At 36.5% G+C, this 16835-nt stretch overlaps 1 protein-coding gene across 2 annotated transcripts in view; it reads right to left on the bottom strand.

Annotated features, from left to right (window-relative positions):
* Positions 1–16835, bottom strand: part of SLC12A2 (solute carrier family 12 member 2) — a 105620-nt gene that overhangs the window by 53088 nt on the left and 35697 nt on the right. For both annotated transcript variants that reach the window (XM_037901658.2, XM_043546782.1), the window contains exons 2-9: positions 15154–15273; positions 13620–13695; positions 12921–13016; positions 9042–9181; positions 7212–7322; positions 1515–1623; positions 826–953; positions 654–738 (exon numbers count right to left, since the gene is read on the bottom strand). In XM_037901658.2, the coding sequence (XP_037757586.1) occupies positions 654–738; positions 826–953; positions 1515–1623; positions 7212–7322; positions 9042–9181; positions 12921–13016; positions 13620–13695; positions 15154–15273 (865 nt within the window). The remainder of the gene's footprint in view (positions 1–653; positions 739–825; positions 954–1514; positions 1624–7211; positions 7323–9041; positions 9182–12920; positions 13017–13619; positions 13696–15153; positions 15274–16835) is intronic.

Here is a 16835-nt window from a genome sequence, read left to right as displayed (position 1 = left end):
ATGTGGAACAGCCACCAGAAAGCAACAATAATTTGGCATTGAGTTACATAGATGTGCTAGTCATGAGAATGTTATTGAAGTTTAAAGGGCTGTAACATGGGTGGGTACGAAGGGTTAGAGCAGCAGCAGCCGCCAGAGATTTGACACATTAATTCTGAAAGACTGCGTAGCTAAGGAGATGAGACTTGAGTCTGCCATGTGAGCAACCTGGGTTTTTTTCTGCCAGAAGTGATGATATGCTTAATATTTAGTGTTGTGAAATATTAAGGCCAATCAACAGAACAGGTATTTGAACTCATGGTCTTCCATTGAATTCAGACTCCCAGCCCAGTGGACCATTCCCTAGATTAAGGGGGGGGCGGGGGGAGGAGGAGGAGAGGCAGAATAGGGGATAAAAAGAGTGGCTTCTCAGTGAGGCTTTGGATCATGCCCAGTGCAGATGAAATGTTCAAAGCATTAAGGACAAGTTCTACTCGGCATATAGAAATAATGATTTTCTGGGGGTTATCCCAAACCTCAGTCAAATCTGGGTGAATTTCCCCCCAAAAAATGTTAGTTATAGGTATCACTATACATTCTGCCTATAAAACTAAAAATACAGCTACAGCAAAACATACCTCAGGAATTAATAAGTAAAAAAATCAACTATTTACCTACAGATATCGCCATTCCTATGTAAACCAATGTGGTAATTACAATGGCCAACAGTGTTCCTTTAGGTATGGCTGATTGGGGATCCTGAAAGAAACATTTAAATGAATACTTGCAGTACAAGTAAATATGCAAACTGTACATTAAGCAGTAATATAACAACATACTACTTACTGCAAGATCACCTGAGATATTTGCACCAGCCAGAATGCCAGTTGCAGCAGGGAAGAAAATAGCAAATACAGAAAAGAAAGTTTCATCGTCTCGGAAATCTGGTCCAAAATTCTCAGTAAGTATTTCAGCTGTTAGAGAAAGGAATTTTTTAAAATTATTATCTTATACTGTGTTTGTATAGGACCTCAATATTTACCAATTCCACCTAAAGCAGTTACGTGAAAGCAAATAAAAACAGTCAAACTAACCATGAACCAAGATCATATCATTTGCATATAAAATTACAGAAATGTCTAAAATGGCAATATTTTATACTTGGAAACCCTATGAATGTCTTTCCAGCATCGAAATAATAAAGTCAGCAAAATAGAACAGAAAAATCTCTTAAAGTAATAATAAAAATAAAATACCTAGTTCTGACATACTGAATACAATTTAAATGAGGCTAATGATGAAAATTACCAGGTTTAAAGAAGTTTTAGGAATGTGAATACATAAAGTGTATGGAGGAATTAGGAAAAACTGGGCTATCCACAATGAAACTTTTTGGGGGTTAGAACTCTCGCACTTTGCGATACTGAAATACAAGAAGTACAGCAACATAGAACTACATTTCAGCAAAACGTGAATTTTAACTCATTTTTTCTATGAAGCTGTTTGTATTCAAGATATTCAGTGTGATAGCATACCTTTATAACCAAAAAAACCTTTAACCTTCTTGCTATCCAGTGGAATAAATGTTCCTATGATAAAATCACCAATAGCAAGTAGCAGGATCACCAGCAGAGTAATCTGTGCCTGAAATTTTAAAAATTACAATCAAAGTCAAGTATCTACCATATAGTCTGTGAACTAAAAGACTTGGTCCTAATAAGTTACAAAGATTTAAAGTAAGTCCATTTTCACTTATTACATTCAGATAAGTCATGTGGAAAACAACAGGACAAAAAAACCCAAACACAGGGAGGAAGAGTGAGCAGGAACTCACACATTTCTAAAAAGGAGAATTATGACAAAGTTAAGAATTAAACTGGCCTTGAATAAAGAGATAAGTCCTAATAGTCTGGGACGGTGAAATGATCTTTAGTAATGTCTACAACTAGGTGTAAGCAATAAAAATTGATTTCTCCACACATTCTCCTACAAACTGCCACTGTATATAAATAGTGATTAAGTGACTACAATAATTAATTATCATTACGTTTTTTTATGTGAGATTTCAACACTTGATATTACTGAAAAAATCAAGGTTAAGCACAGTGGTTTTACTTTAGTTGTTTCAATCAATTCAGACTAGTTGATTTTCTGATTCTCATGCAATATAACTGGGTTGCAAAAAGTAGAGAGGAAGATTTGAATTCAAAAGAGTTTTCATTCATTTTTCTAACAAAGTTTTGCAAATAAACTTGATTTTTAAAAAGTCAATTTTGGGGCACAAACTGCTTGACAGCATCATGACTCCTATTGTTTGAATAATTATATTTTTAAAATATTCCACAGACAAAAAGAGAAAATTTTCAGCAATATGCTGTTTTGGAATTTAACAGTTGAATTGCAAAGGGGAAAAACAGTTTGCTGTGCCCTTTGAATTTTCATAACAGAGTACACAAACTGAGCTGGAAATCAGTCATGTGATAAGATCCACTCATTCCACCACAGTGTTAGGCTCCCCTCTGCTTGATTGCTGCAGCAAAATGAGAGGACTTCAGAAGGTTAAATCCTAAACTGAAGCTATAGAAACTAAGTTGAAAAAATTAAGACCACTACAGAAAAAAAAATGAAGTTTGTGGAGATCAGTCTTACAAACAATCTGATATAGAAAGAAGGCCTGCTCCACTGCAAACGATATGTTCAATGATGAGAAATAAAAGTTCCAGGTATAGAAGCTAGTTTTCCTTTTCATACATTGGTATCCACTGGTCTTGCCATTACCCATGGGAAGCAGGGAGTAGTAAAAAGCCAAATCCTATAGAAGGAAGTATCAAATATAAAGGAACAAATCCCTCTACGAAGAATGAGCACTGCTTTTTTTTTTTTTTTTTTTTTTTTTTTTTTTTTAAACACACATTTATTTGCTTGCTTTGTTCAAATTTCAGGTGGCCAGACTGCAAGTCTCATTGGTCAAAGTCTTGCTTTTCAGCCCAAAACTTTATTAAACTCTTTGCAGAATATACTTTAGTTTATCTAAGAGGGGTCTTACAAACCAACCATGAAAAGCACGTAATCATTTTATCTTATCGCCAAGAAGAGGAGTCTCAAATTTAAGAGTCCACTTCACATGCAATGCTCAAAGTTTATTCATGATATTTGGACCTGAATATGTAAGGAAAATATGGCTCTCATTTCAACTCATTTGTCTGTCCATACACAGTCAGGTCATGCCCTCAAATAACCTGTTCTTCTACAGAAGAACAGAAGATGGGATTTTATAAGACAGAACTCCCAAGTCATTTACCCTTACAACTGAACTAAACTGCTATACTGAAATATGGCCAGGCATCCACTAGGGCAGTGGTTCCCAAACTGGGGTTCACGAACCCCTGGGGGGTTCACAAAATGTTATAGGGGGTTCTCAGGAAAAAATTCCCGAATGGCGGACAGAGCTGTCCCTAGGAACCCCGGGCAGCATGGGACCAGCAGCCCGGAGCCCCTCGACTTCCAAGAGCTAAGCAGATCAAAGCGAGCATATCTATCATACTGAGGAGATTTAAACTTCAAGACTCCTTATAAGAAACGGAAAGGGAAGTGGCTATTTTTTGATGTTTTTAAAATTAAATAGGCAGCTAGTGTGGTTTTTAAAATTATGAAGAACAAGTTTAAGCTTTGTTGTAACATGCCTTGTTTGCCTGGACTGCTCAAGACCTGAATGCTTGTGAAGGAGGAACTCTTTGAGTTGGCTGCTTAAATACCTTCATGCTGTTTCACGTCTGATACTCCTTGAAGAAGCATAGGAGCCTTGTCTTATAACAGGCTTATTCTAAGTAATACAAGCTACGAAAGTGTGATCTTGGAAGAGTGTTGCTTTTTTCATAATGTAATAATAAATAAAGTGTGTAATAAGCATGTTATAAAAACAAATTTTATATTTCCAAGATCACTGTTTTTATAATTTATACTCAGGTAAAGAAGAAAATCCCTGGAAATATTCATTTTTAGGAGGGGGTTCGTGAGACTTCACATTTTAGTGAAAGGGGTTCACAGTTGTTAAAGTTTGGGAAGCACTGAACTAGGGGAATATAAAAAGGGTCTGCAGAAAAAGGTTTACAGTTCCATGTTTCTATTAGTCTCCCCTGTGCAAGATTGACAAACCAACAGGGTTTGGGGGGGGTGGGGGGAGGGAGGGGCATAGCTATCTGCTGCTACAACTCTGATTAACAACCCCAATGATGGAGAATTGAATCTTTAGGTAAACGGGGTTTAATCCCTCAGGGAGGCCATCCATAAGAAGTTAGATTTCTCCAACAGATTCTGAGGGGATTTAGGCCAAGGTCTACATATCATGTAAATGATTTTTACCAAATGCTCTTCCTAGCTCTAGATTTTAGAGATTTGAAAAGAAAGTTAGAGTACCACTCAAAGGTACCCATACTTGTGATTTAGACTCTCAAGCTGGAATATCAATCTGTGACCATCAAAGGGATTTAGGGCTCAAGGTAAAGCAAAGCATTCAGAAACAGATTCTGGAGTTTGCTATCGGCCATGTTTATTAGCCTAAGGAACTAGAATCTGTGAAGTCAGTGTGGTGTGATCAGGATTACAGCATTTTTCAAACCATTTTGTGAATTAGCAGATGGATGTCCACCCACACAAGTGGTCTTCCATGCACCAGAATGCCATTATTGAGAGCAAAATATTAGTACCTTGCTGTTGTTTTAAGTTGCATATAAATTTAGATGAAAAGTGTTTGGAGAGCAGATTATCATCAAAATATTTAGTTTAGCTCCCACTTGTCTGCTGCCTCCTTCTGGTAACTGAGCCAATTGGCCGTAAGGTAAGTCATGCCCAGGGTGCAAGTTGCTCTGACAGGCAGGCTCTGTTCCTCCAGGAAAAGAAATATTCTAGTGGTCTGGTGGTTCAAGTTTGTTTCTCGTTGGCACAAACACACTATGTGGGCATGCATATACCATGAGCCATTGTTGTCCAGTTGTTATTTTTGCTGTGCAATGTGAAAATATTGCTAGATATTTTAGTATGATGGCTTCAAAAGTTTCGCCAATTACTTTGAAGGCACTAACAGAGACTGAAACAAGTTAATGGTAAAGATTTAGGAGTTCAGCATTGTCCACTGGACTTGTACGTGCACAACACCGACATGAATAAGTACAGACTAACATGGCTACCACTCTGAAACCTATAAAACAACAGACGTTGAAGACTACCTGAGCAGAGTACTGGAAAATGATTATAAACTTCATTTATATACATTAATAAAACTATTTTTCAATAGAAATTGAAATGAAGTGCTTAAAAAATTAGCTCAAAAATTGGCAACATCCAGAGAACATACTAAGAATTTGAGGTTCTGTTTTGTGTTTAAATTCTTTGTGAACTGCTGTTGGCACTGCTACTGGATTACCTGGAGAGACATTCCCTTTCCCTGGATAACCTACTGCTAAAAAATGCACTTAAATGTACTAAGGATACCCTCTTTCTTCATCTGGACTATAAAGATCACATCAGCTTGGATAACAGGGTCAGGAATGAGGATATGCCAAATAATATGTACATCAACACAATGTTTCCTGTGAATTCTTAGTTACAGAAAATGGCAATAAGGATGACCTGATCACCTACCATAAGAGGGAAGATATGATTTTTGAGATCTTTTGTGGTTAAGAATGTAGATCAATTCATTTCTTGAGTGATTCAGGGAAGATATTAAAATGGCAGGTGGCTAGGCTGCACTGACACTGTGGGGAGGCATACAGAAGGGACACTGTGAACAAGCAAAGTAGAAGGTATGCTAAATTTCTCAGACATATCTAGTAGAAGATGTGGTAAAAGTGGCAAGCTGGGCTAGGGCAGGCCACAGCGACTGCCCCACCACATGTATGAAAGTAGATTCAGCATACAGAATCCTCAATCTATCTTTAAAAGGAAACTTGGTCTTCCAATTACCAAAAATCTAGTTCATTTGAAATTTCCAGCATTCAAAGAAAATTCTCACTCCATTGCAAATGTTTGTAGAGATCAGTGGGTCTGAAGTTGCTCTTTCAGGTGGAGGGAATGTAAGCTAAGATCAGAGTATGGTGCAGTAGGAATATAAAAAAAGTCAGGTAGAAGGAGGAGATGGGAACCTAAATTTCATTGTAGTAGACTGAGCAGGTCTAAACCCATGAACAACATCCAGATTAATAGCTCTCCAATGAGAGAGAAAGAGGACAATTTATGTGGTTACCTAACTGCATTATCTACTGAGTTGTGGACACTATCCATATTATATGCTGACTGTAAACCTTTATGTGTGTGGATCTCTCTCTGGCTAGCTTGAAGGGGTGTTTCCCCTTTAAGAGCTCCCTTACAGCAGGTGCGTAAATAGGGGAAAGATTACAAGTATGTACAGGAAGGGCAGGAAACAGTTGGGGCCAGGTTAGGACTAGGTCACTGAACTGCCCTTTTTGCTGTCTGGAAAAGTGGGGAGATATTTATAACCCATGCAGGCTGGTAGATACCCTCTGTACCAGGATTGGGCTTGCAGCACCCACTCTTTGTACTAGCCAAAAGAACTCTGTTCCCTTTTGACCCACTGTGGGCATTATGCTAGTTGCCCCTTTCCTTTGGGAACTAGGGAGGAAATTTTCCTCTCACTGACATGGGATGGGTTGGGTATTTTTTCCTTTCCCACAGCTGGTCTAGGACTCAGAGCACTGGAATAGGGAAGTTAGGTTGTAATGTTGCAATTAATATGTAAAACTTGTGGCAGATGTCCAGTGCAGGTACTCAGTATAGATGGAAGGGATACAGTTATTGGATAAAATGGATTAGAAAAGGATTTGAAGTAAAGCTTCCCATAAGGGAGCTGAGTAAGAGGCGCTGGGGGCTCCTACATCTCATCAGCTGAGAGCTGGCCCCCTCTTTTTCCTGGCCCCCTTTAAAGGAACTGAAGAAACAGCAAGGAGCCAAACCCCTCTTTCCTACACTCTACAATTTGTTGCCAGGTACCCTCAGACATAACTACTGAATACATTTATGACCTATTTAAACTATATCCATGGCCTCTTCTTTTTATTTCCGACAGACAGAGAGAGGTGTGTACTAAAGGACAAATATATATTAAAAAGTAACAGAATCTGGAACAGAACATACATAATACGATTATATGAGCTCCTCTAGTGTCTTCATACAAGTAGTGTCACCATTTTAAATTTTAGGTCATAGTTACTTACTTTTGCTTCCCATTCCATTCCTGCTACAGAGATACCTAACAATATAAGTACTGTGATGGCTCCTATAATTCTGATGTCATTCATCTCATCCAACATAAGTGCATCATTTTCCTAGAAGAGAACAATTTTAAAGACAATTACATACAGTGCAGAATGTATTTTTCCTACTACACAATGTAGAGGGAGTAGTGGTTTAGAAAGCGAATAAAAATAGTTTACTTTTATACCATTGGTTCAAACCTGCTGATGTCGGTAAGCAAAAAATAGGACCAGCTGAGGATTGTTCAGAGGCTTAAATGAAATAGCTAATGGCCCCATTCACATGAAAATGAGTGAACAGGCAGTGACTGCTTTCAACCAACAGAAGGGATATCAGCCAGCAACCTTATTGACAGGCTCCATAAAGAAGCCAGTCACAGAACTAACATTCACAAGTTACTCGTTGCTGACAGCGCAAACCCTTCCACAATGCCGTGCCACTACTGCTCTTCATGATATAACTGCTCTGTAGATAGGGGGTTCACTGTTTCTAGAGCTTTTCTTCTGGCACTTCTGTAGTAGTAGCTTTTTTCTACTAATATGTCTAAGAACTCAATTACCATCACTTAACTCTATATTACACCCGACTTCTGAATGTATGAGAGCCTGTGTGATACAGCAGCAGCAGCTAGAGATGAAGGAAAACCTTAACTCATCTGCCTACCAATGCAAGATCATCCTCTGTATTACATTTACAAAGGTTCTGAAGTATCTAGGGGTGTGTGTGTGGTTTTTTTTTTTTTTTTTTTTACTAGTTTTAAATGTCCCCAGCAAAGAAACCTCCACCACTTCCTTTCATAGACTATTCTACAAACTAATACAATTTAGAATTGGAAAATCCTTGCTGGTATTCAGATGGCATTAAGAAAAGGAACATTTACACCCCCAGCCCACTCCTCTCATACGACTGTGAATAACTACTCTTCTTCCTTAATGTTTACACCTTTCAAATATTTGTAGATTTATGTACCCCAGCATCTTTAGCAGTTATTTGCCAAATTATATACATTTAGCTCTTTAAACCCTTAATCATTGCTGTCACTCATCTGAATTATATACAATCTGCCAATAGCTTTATGGTAATGTATTTCCCCAAACTGAATAATCTATCTAATCTAATCTCACAGGAAAGAGAGACAGAGAGAGAGATTGATTATATATAAGCTCCCTGTCACTATGTGTACTGATACCTCTGTGTATACAACCCAGAAAATGCACTGGTCTTCTCTTGCTGCCATATTACTGTACAGACATGTTCAGTATTACTCCCAAGTCTCTACCTAAATTATCATGTTCCAGGTTTTCTCTTCTCATTAAGCATGAATTTTATGATTTTTCTCAATCAACTTCTGTCCAAGGGAAATGAGATCGTACTTGTGATTTTTAGTTAAGTTCATTCTATTATTTTCTGCCCATTTTTAAATCTTTCTAGATCCTTTAAAAGCAGCTTGGGAACACTCTACTGGACAACCATACATTTTAAGCTTTAAAAGGACTGCTTGACAACAACAAAATGCTTATTAGTAACTCATATTTCATCAGCCTTTTTTCTAAACTGTCAATTTGATTTTTATTACAATTTTAGCTTAGTCCCACTCTAAAAAGGCAAAATGCAAAAAAAAAAAATTAATATCAAACTGAATGTCATCATTCAACAGTGTATTAATATGAAAAGTAATATTGTAGCACATCCTAAAACTGTATCAATACATGCTACTGTTAACTGAAATTAATAAAAAATTAGCATAAAGTCAGGGTACTCATACAGATTAGCAAATGCAATCTATTTACCTGCAGCAGTTCTACAACTGTCTCTGCAAAACCAACCACATACATAGCTACTGCAACAGCATTAGCAAATGCGAAGATTAGGCCTATCGCGCCACCGAATTCAGGTCCCAGGCTTCTGGAAATTAAATAATATGCTCCTCCTAAAGAAAAATGATATGAAAATGCTTTAGAACTCTGGACACCAACAGAGCTGTAATTATTCATGTGGGCAAGAAAGTCACTAGCAGCAAGGAAATTCTTAAATCTTAGGCACTATGATAATACAAATAACAAATCTCAACTACTTTCCTTATTTCTGTTCAAAAACTCAGTATGTAGCAGATAGTGACTACTTATATCTAGAGATTATATTTCCCCAAGTTACTAAAATTACTTAAACCTGGTGCTTTACATCACCACCTGAGACATGCATTCACCAGAAATGCTTTGTCAGTCTTATTGTTCAAGCACACAACTGATTTGGAATTTTACAGATGTTTGCTTGTCTGAACAGGTGAAACTATTTTGAAGGATGGAGGCAGACTGCATGCTTTGTTACTTAGACACACTTTTACCTATAGATAACATGGAAGTAGACTTTTCCTCAGTGAGGACTTGTGCCTCTAACATGCACTGAAAAAATTATGACTTGTTTGTAAATCTGTTTGTAAATATATATTTGGTATGGTGTTTGATTTTTTTTAAATAATCCATCAGATACATTGCTCTAGATTAGCATAAACATGCATATATAGGCAAGAAATACTATTTTGTTTCAATTATTACATGCTACAAAGTACTTGCTCCCTAGGCTGTTCAGAGCTACCCTGAAAGCAGCTTGGCTTTACGCCCACTGGGAACAACAAGAGATGGCCATTCTGAAAGGAGTAGTTTTGGCTACTAACAGTCACATGAAGCTTCATTCCTATCAAAAACTGGAGGTTATAATCATTTTTAAAAAAAGAGGACAGATCTTCAGGGAATCCTCTGCAATATTATATCTAAAAAAAATTTCAATATAGGAAGCACAACTTCAGATCATTAATCCTAAAAAAGTTCTTCAAAATGTAACCATTGCGTGAGATTTCAGCAAGTTTGCACTACATGAAAATTTGAAGAATCTTCATTATAAAGATCATTTGGGACTAAAACACGGTTCAACATTTCTTTTGGCCTTCCCCATCCACCAATTTTAACTCCAACTAAGTTAACTTTACTTGTACATTCTCAGAAATTTCATTTTGTACTCAAAACCTAAGTGCTATAATTTTGAGGAGGCCAGCTATGGACCTGACAAGTCTGGGCATATCTTTCTAGATTTTCAAAATGTGGCATTAAGTGAAAATCTCCTAATTTGCAATAAGAAAGAATTTCTAAAAGATCTGTTAAAAGTCAGACAGCCCTTTAGTTCTCTAGTATTAAACAGATAGAATCTATAGGAAATGCTGGAAATAAATATTGACTGATATAGCACACAACTTGATAGAAAGTAGTCAAACCAATTGTGCAGAATGACTTATTTCTTGGGTTATAATTGTTACCTGGCTAGAAAAAAGAAATTCTCACAAATACAAGAAATCCAAGTACAACATATGAATTCCAGAAGAATGAACACTGAAAACAGTTATATCTGATAAAATCCTTTGTCTTATGACAAATCTCGAGTCTATACAATTTGGAGTTTCTTTAGCTTTCAAATGAGGTCAAGGGAGTGATTGTACTGCATTGGGAATGTCATGACAGCCACAAGACTATTCAATTTGAAAACTGTTTTTTTATATTATCCAGTTTGAAATATATTCTCGGTGTCTTAATTTCCATGCACAAAAACTTTTTAAACAGAAAATGGGGCATTGGAGGCTGGATGGAAGAGTAACATCTGGGAAAAAAAATAGCAATTTAAAGAAATTTGACACTACAGAAATGTATGTTTTTTTTAAAAAAAATTGCTCAATGGTTTAAGAATAAATCTGCAGGCAAACAACGCACATTCCCTTAATGATATCTCCCTATACTGGCCTTATCAGCAAAAGGTAGCCTTTGCATGTCATATTTCTATATTTTAATACTGATCTCTGATTGAAAATTTTTCTTTTATGTCTTTCAACAACAATCTAACCTTTTATATAGGGTTTCATTTACTTGGACACAAAAAAACCCCCAAAAAATAAAAAATGAAAAACAAAAAAACCCAACCTGTATCCCACTTAAAGAATACAACTTTTGCAAGGAAAAAATCCTCAGATTTCCATTTCAACACATAATTGGAGGTATGGGGAAATACAGAGCAAAACTCCATTAATTTCATAGAGTTGCAGATAATGGATGTTTTAAGTTGAAGATCTCATATTCTGAATCCAGTAACGTGTCAGCTTCAGACTAGGAAATATTAACTATGTGTGCCTAAAAGGGATCAGATGGGGGAAGAGAAGGAATAGATTTAAAAATAAATCCTAGAGTCTACATTCTAGGTTTGGAAAGATTAATATATGTAAATGGGTTGTAACCTACACTCTGGTTCTTTTATTATCTGTAAGGTACTTTAGCGCTCTGAGATTAAAAACAGTCTCTTATTACAAGACACAGGGTATGGCACTATTACCAGAAGAGAAGCAAGAATATAGCTTTACTCTTTAATACACAGACGAGAACAGTGTTAATTAGAATTGACACATTTAACAGCTAAATGACAAATGACAATTTTATGCTTGTGACAAGGCTAACGTTCAGTTGTTGGTGTTCCTGCTACGTTTTATTTGCTCTGCAATGGTGGCATTTTTGTCTGTATGTCTAATCGTGAAGAGTGGGATAGGCACAAAAGGAGTTTTTTTTGTAACTGCTACTGCTTTACTTTGTTACTGGTTTTTATAATAAAATGGCTGACTGACTACTGTGATTAAATACTTTTGGAGCAGAGTAATCACCAGTAAAGTCTTTCCCTGCACCTTAAGCTCTTACTGAAATCATTTTGTAGGTACATAGTTGCTGGCTACAGGACAAGCATGCATGCTAACAAAAATGCCAGTCTCAAACCAATACCCTCTGGAGAAAAAAGCATTAAGATTATCTAAATGGTAACTTTTCAGAGCAATTGAACTTCTTTTGGAAGAGTCTTCCACCATGAAATTATGTGTTTCCAGGAACTTGTATAGTTCTGAAGAGAATAAACTGAAATACATCCTACTACAGGACAAAAAACAAATGTTTTCTGAAACAGTAAATATGTTTTTACCAGGAAATACATAAATCTCATCCAATGGATTCATCTATAGGAAAAAGTTAAAATTGCTCTTTTATTTAAGCAAGCCATGTAACATAAGTGGGGGATATTTAATAGTATACATTTTGGAAGAAAAAATACTTCTTTTTAAAAAAGACATCATTACTGAGCAAATATATGAGCATATGGATTTATTCCTAAACAACTTTATTTCCAAGGTGCCTTTTGCATTTAAAAAAAAAAATCTTTAATTTCTTACTACTGAACACTAATTAGGTTTTGGAACTATAAAATACTTGAATAGCAACAAACAACAAGGAATTGACTTGCTCTCTCTCCCTACAAAAAAAAAAAAAAAAATCTGCAGGAAAACAAGGCAGCACTTCTGTGAAACTGGGAAGGTGAGCTACCAATTAGAACTACTATGCAAGTTATTCAATTAATTCATTTTTTTTTAAAAAAAGGGGGTGAGGGGAGGTGAGAGACCTATTGCAGAACAGCAGACATTTCATAAAAAGGGAATCCTTTTAGCTATTTTCTCTTCATGCCATCAACTCTTATTTATCATTCTTAAAGAGAAGGAAGACGAAACCGAGGTTTAATCAGAACCTTATCTTATAAAGAGGCACAATTTTAGCCACAGTTAAAGTACAAAGAACTGTTTACAAAAGTAGTTTTACCTCCTCTTACAAATCCATTGGTAGCTATTGCTGAAGTAGACATTCCTGTGATAGTTGTCACAACGGTTGCCATTGCAATAACCAAGACAGAAAGAGCTTTGAAAAGAAAAAAATAGTTACAATATATTAAAAATTAAAGCTAGCTTCAGAAAAGTGCACGTGCCTTGTACTTCATTGTTGTCAAACTTGTGAGAATGTACTTTCCAAACAGGTTGGGATAACATTAAGCTGGGCACAGCTCTTATACAGGTATGGAAGAAATCTTCTTCTCTGCTCCTCCACCCAGAGACCTGGGCAGCTTTGCTCCCTAGAACCTGCTACAGATGTGAGGCTTACTGTAGTCCAGTTCCGGACTAAGCCATCAAGGCTAAATTAAAATATAGGTGTTACCACATACACTCCATATCTATCAATCTCTACTTTTCAGACCTAAACTAAAAAATATGTAACTCACTCTGAAAAACTATGAAAGAGGAGTCAGATTAGACATTCTAGCAAGTTTTTCATTTAGCTTCTTAAGAATTTTATGATCATGCTGAGTAACAGGCAACATATCTGTATTATTCAGCCCCCCTTCCCCAATTGCTCTAAATGCGTTATCAATGATCCATGATTGTAGAAGTTACCCTGTCTCCATACATACAACTGCATTCGCTAAAACTAAATAAGACGTCATATTTTTTAAAATTGTACACATACCTATCCCAGCCTGTCCTACAATCCATGACAGTCTGATGAAGAGCATCACCCCCCAAATATTCAACATACATCGTACCTAGGAGAACAAAACACAAGACATAATATCTTCTCATAATTGCATGGTTTTAACATATACATAGGAGTTATTTTAGCTAGGTATTGCAAACAAACAATGTATTAAGCCTACAAAAACATTCATACTTAAAATTTTGAATGGATTAGTTGCTGTAGCAAAACCCTTTTTCCCTCCTAAAATGTTTTATGACTGATTGACATTTTTAGGTATATACAAGAGTTACTGGTTTGGTTGGATGGAGTTTTTCATCTTTTATATCTTGGGAACAAGGAATTGTTTTCTGATCACAGGTTTCTTACCCACTCTATCTAGATCAGGGATGGAAAATTACACTGATTCAAGAACTGAAACCTAATATTTTTGATCCTGGACCAATTCCAGAAAAAATGCCAAATTGGTCACAGAGAACAATGAGTTTCTCTTCCTCACTAGAGTATATACCATTGCAAAACTGACAATCCCAACTTTCTAATGGTCTATTGGAGCACCGGTTCTAGTCCTCTGCTGCTTTTGTTGTCTTATGTAGTGACCTTTGTTCCTCCTTTGTTTTCAAACAAGGACAGGCACAGTTTAGTTATGGCAAGACCTGGAAAAGCCTCTGGAATAGGCCATATTGCTTCTTCTGCAACTCTGTCATTCTGAACATTTTGTTTCAGAGTCCTACTGTTCTGCACTCAAATTTTTTTTAAAAGGCTTTTATTACCTGTGTGTGTTTTGATTTTGTTTTTTTTAATTCCTCAACAGAATAGTATAAATAAAGAGTTTCCATTTTGCAGAATTTCAGTAATAAAATTAGCACCGAGTCTTAAAACAGATAATTAAATTGTTCTCTTTTGGCAATGTTGTGAAACGTTTATTTAACAAGTGAGTATAGACTGGGAGACGTGCCTCTCTTCAAATCCCAGGAGCTCCAAGAACAAGAAGCATGTCTAGGGATTTCCCAAGATTCAGAAAGCCGATTCAAAGGCCTTTCAGTGAGACATAATTGGAGTGGAAACACAGATGCATAGCTGGGCTCTGACTATTTGTCTAAGTAGACAAGAATCACTAAAAAGCATGGTTCTGAGGACTTTGTCCAAGATTACAAAGCAAATCCTCAACCCACTGCGGAATGTAGAGGTGGGTCTTCCAACAACCTTTTAATTAAAAGTTTCTGGGGGGAAGTGTGCATTTCCCGAATATATATTTCTGGGAGGGGGAGTTTAACACCAATTTCACGACAAGATTTAAACAAATGCGTTACACACTGAAGCACTAAAAAGATAGCAAAGATTACTTTTCAGTACCTCCCCTCTAAATTTTTTACTTGTTTCTTAACCTTTGATTCAATTATTTTTAACAAAACAGATCTGCAACTGACCTTTCATTCTTGCTGAAAAATACACTCACTCAAAATATGTAAAGTAACTGGCAAGGTCACATGTATTAAAAGGCTTGACATACTATATATTTACTTACCAATACACCTTTTATCCAGCCAAACTTGACTATTCCCTTAATGTCTGCAGTATAAGTAGCATCAGCTTCCCCAGGAGGAGTCCCTTCTTCTCCATTTGCATATCCATCCTCAAAAGGTTCCTGCAGAGAAGGCGGGAAAATAAATAAATTTTAAAAAGTACCTCTATATCCTTTAGCAAGTGTCCAAAAGGTGATTTCAGAATTGGACACTCAATTAAATTTGACTCAGATGTCATTATTAGTAAAAGTGATCACAGACAACAAATTATTAATTTCTAAAGACCACATCTATGTAGTGTTCTAGTCACAATTTATGTGACTATTGTACACATTTTCATACTTAAGTAATTTTTACAGTTTGGATATTTGAAATCCCTACAAAAGATGTTTAAAATAAAGTATGTTTTTACTTGAGGCGGTGATTAAGTCATGCCACTGAAAGCTTACCATAGTAGTTGAGCAGTACCTACAAAAATTAACTGTAGTTATAATCAAATTAGTATCAATTTTTTTATTGCAACCATGCAATCTATTACTGTGTAGATTAGTGCAAGCATGTTATTCAAATATTTTTCCTAGATTTATAAACTGTCTTCATATGCCTTCAATCTGATTTAAAAGATTAAGAAACACTCTCGTAAAAGGACCAAATGGCACCTTCATCATCATTTAGTTTGACCTCTTTCCTAAACACAGGCTATAATATTTCACCCAATGAAATATTCCAGCAGCAGAGGCAATTATTCTTCCCTACTACATAAGTGAACACTACTGCGCCCAATAACTTGTAAATTAACTCAGAGGATCTCTTTCAGAAAAGACAGCTAAACTTGATTTAGAATTAAGAAAATGAAGAAGATGAACTGATCACTTCTTTGGTAGTCTGTGCAGTGGACAATTACCTACACTGTAAAAAGATTGTATCACATACCAAGAAAGTTTCCCCACAATAATCACCTCCCCTCTAAGTCACACCCAATCCCCTTTTTAAACTAAAATGAGAAGAGAGAGATGTGTATTGCAGAATGCCCTGAAGATCCAACACTGAGTCCCACAGTGCAGACGTCCTTTACTATTGCCTAGCACTCAAAGAATGTTGAGAGACCAAGTGGTTTTGCTTTAGATAACTAGGTAAATGTTTCTTATAGTAAGCATAAGAAATATTAAAAGTAATACCCAAGGAATACTATAAATATGAGGTACATTAGTAACCTAAGACACCATCTTGGCCACTATGAATGTAGAAGCCCTCTACACCAACATTCTACACAAAGATGAATTACAAGCTATGAGGAACAGTATCCCTGATAACGTCACGGCAAACCTGGTGGCTGACCTTTGTGACTTTGTCCTCACCCACAACTATTTCACATTTGGGGACAATACATACCTTCAAGTCAGCAGCACTGCTATGGGTACCCACATGGCCCCACAGCATGCTAACATTTTTATGGCTGACTTAGAACAACGCTTCCTTAGCTCTCATCCCCTAACACCCCTACTCTACTTGTGCTACACTGATGACATCTTCATCATCTGGACCCATGGAAAAGCAGCCCTTGAGGAATTCCACCACGATTTCAACAATTTCCATCCCACCATCAACCTCAGCCTAGACCAATCCACACAAGCAGTCCATTTCCTGGACACTACTGTGCTAATAAGCAATGGTCACATAAACA

Source organism: Chelonia mydas, chromosome 5, assembly GCF_015237465.2.
Source record: "Chelonia mydas isolate rCheMyd1 chromosome 5, rCheMyd1.pri.v2, whole genome shotgun sequence".
Classification (NCBI taxonomy): Eukaryota; Metazoa; Chordata; order Testudines; family Cheloniidae; genus Chelonia; species Chelonia mydas.
Note: the sequence above shows the minus strand (reverse complement) of the source record. Positions and strands in the feature narration are given on the sequence as shown.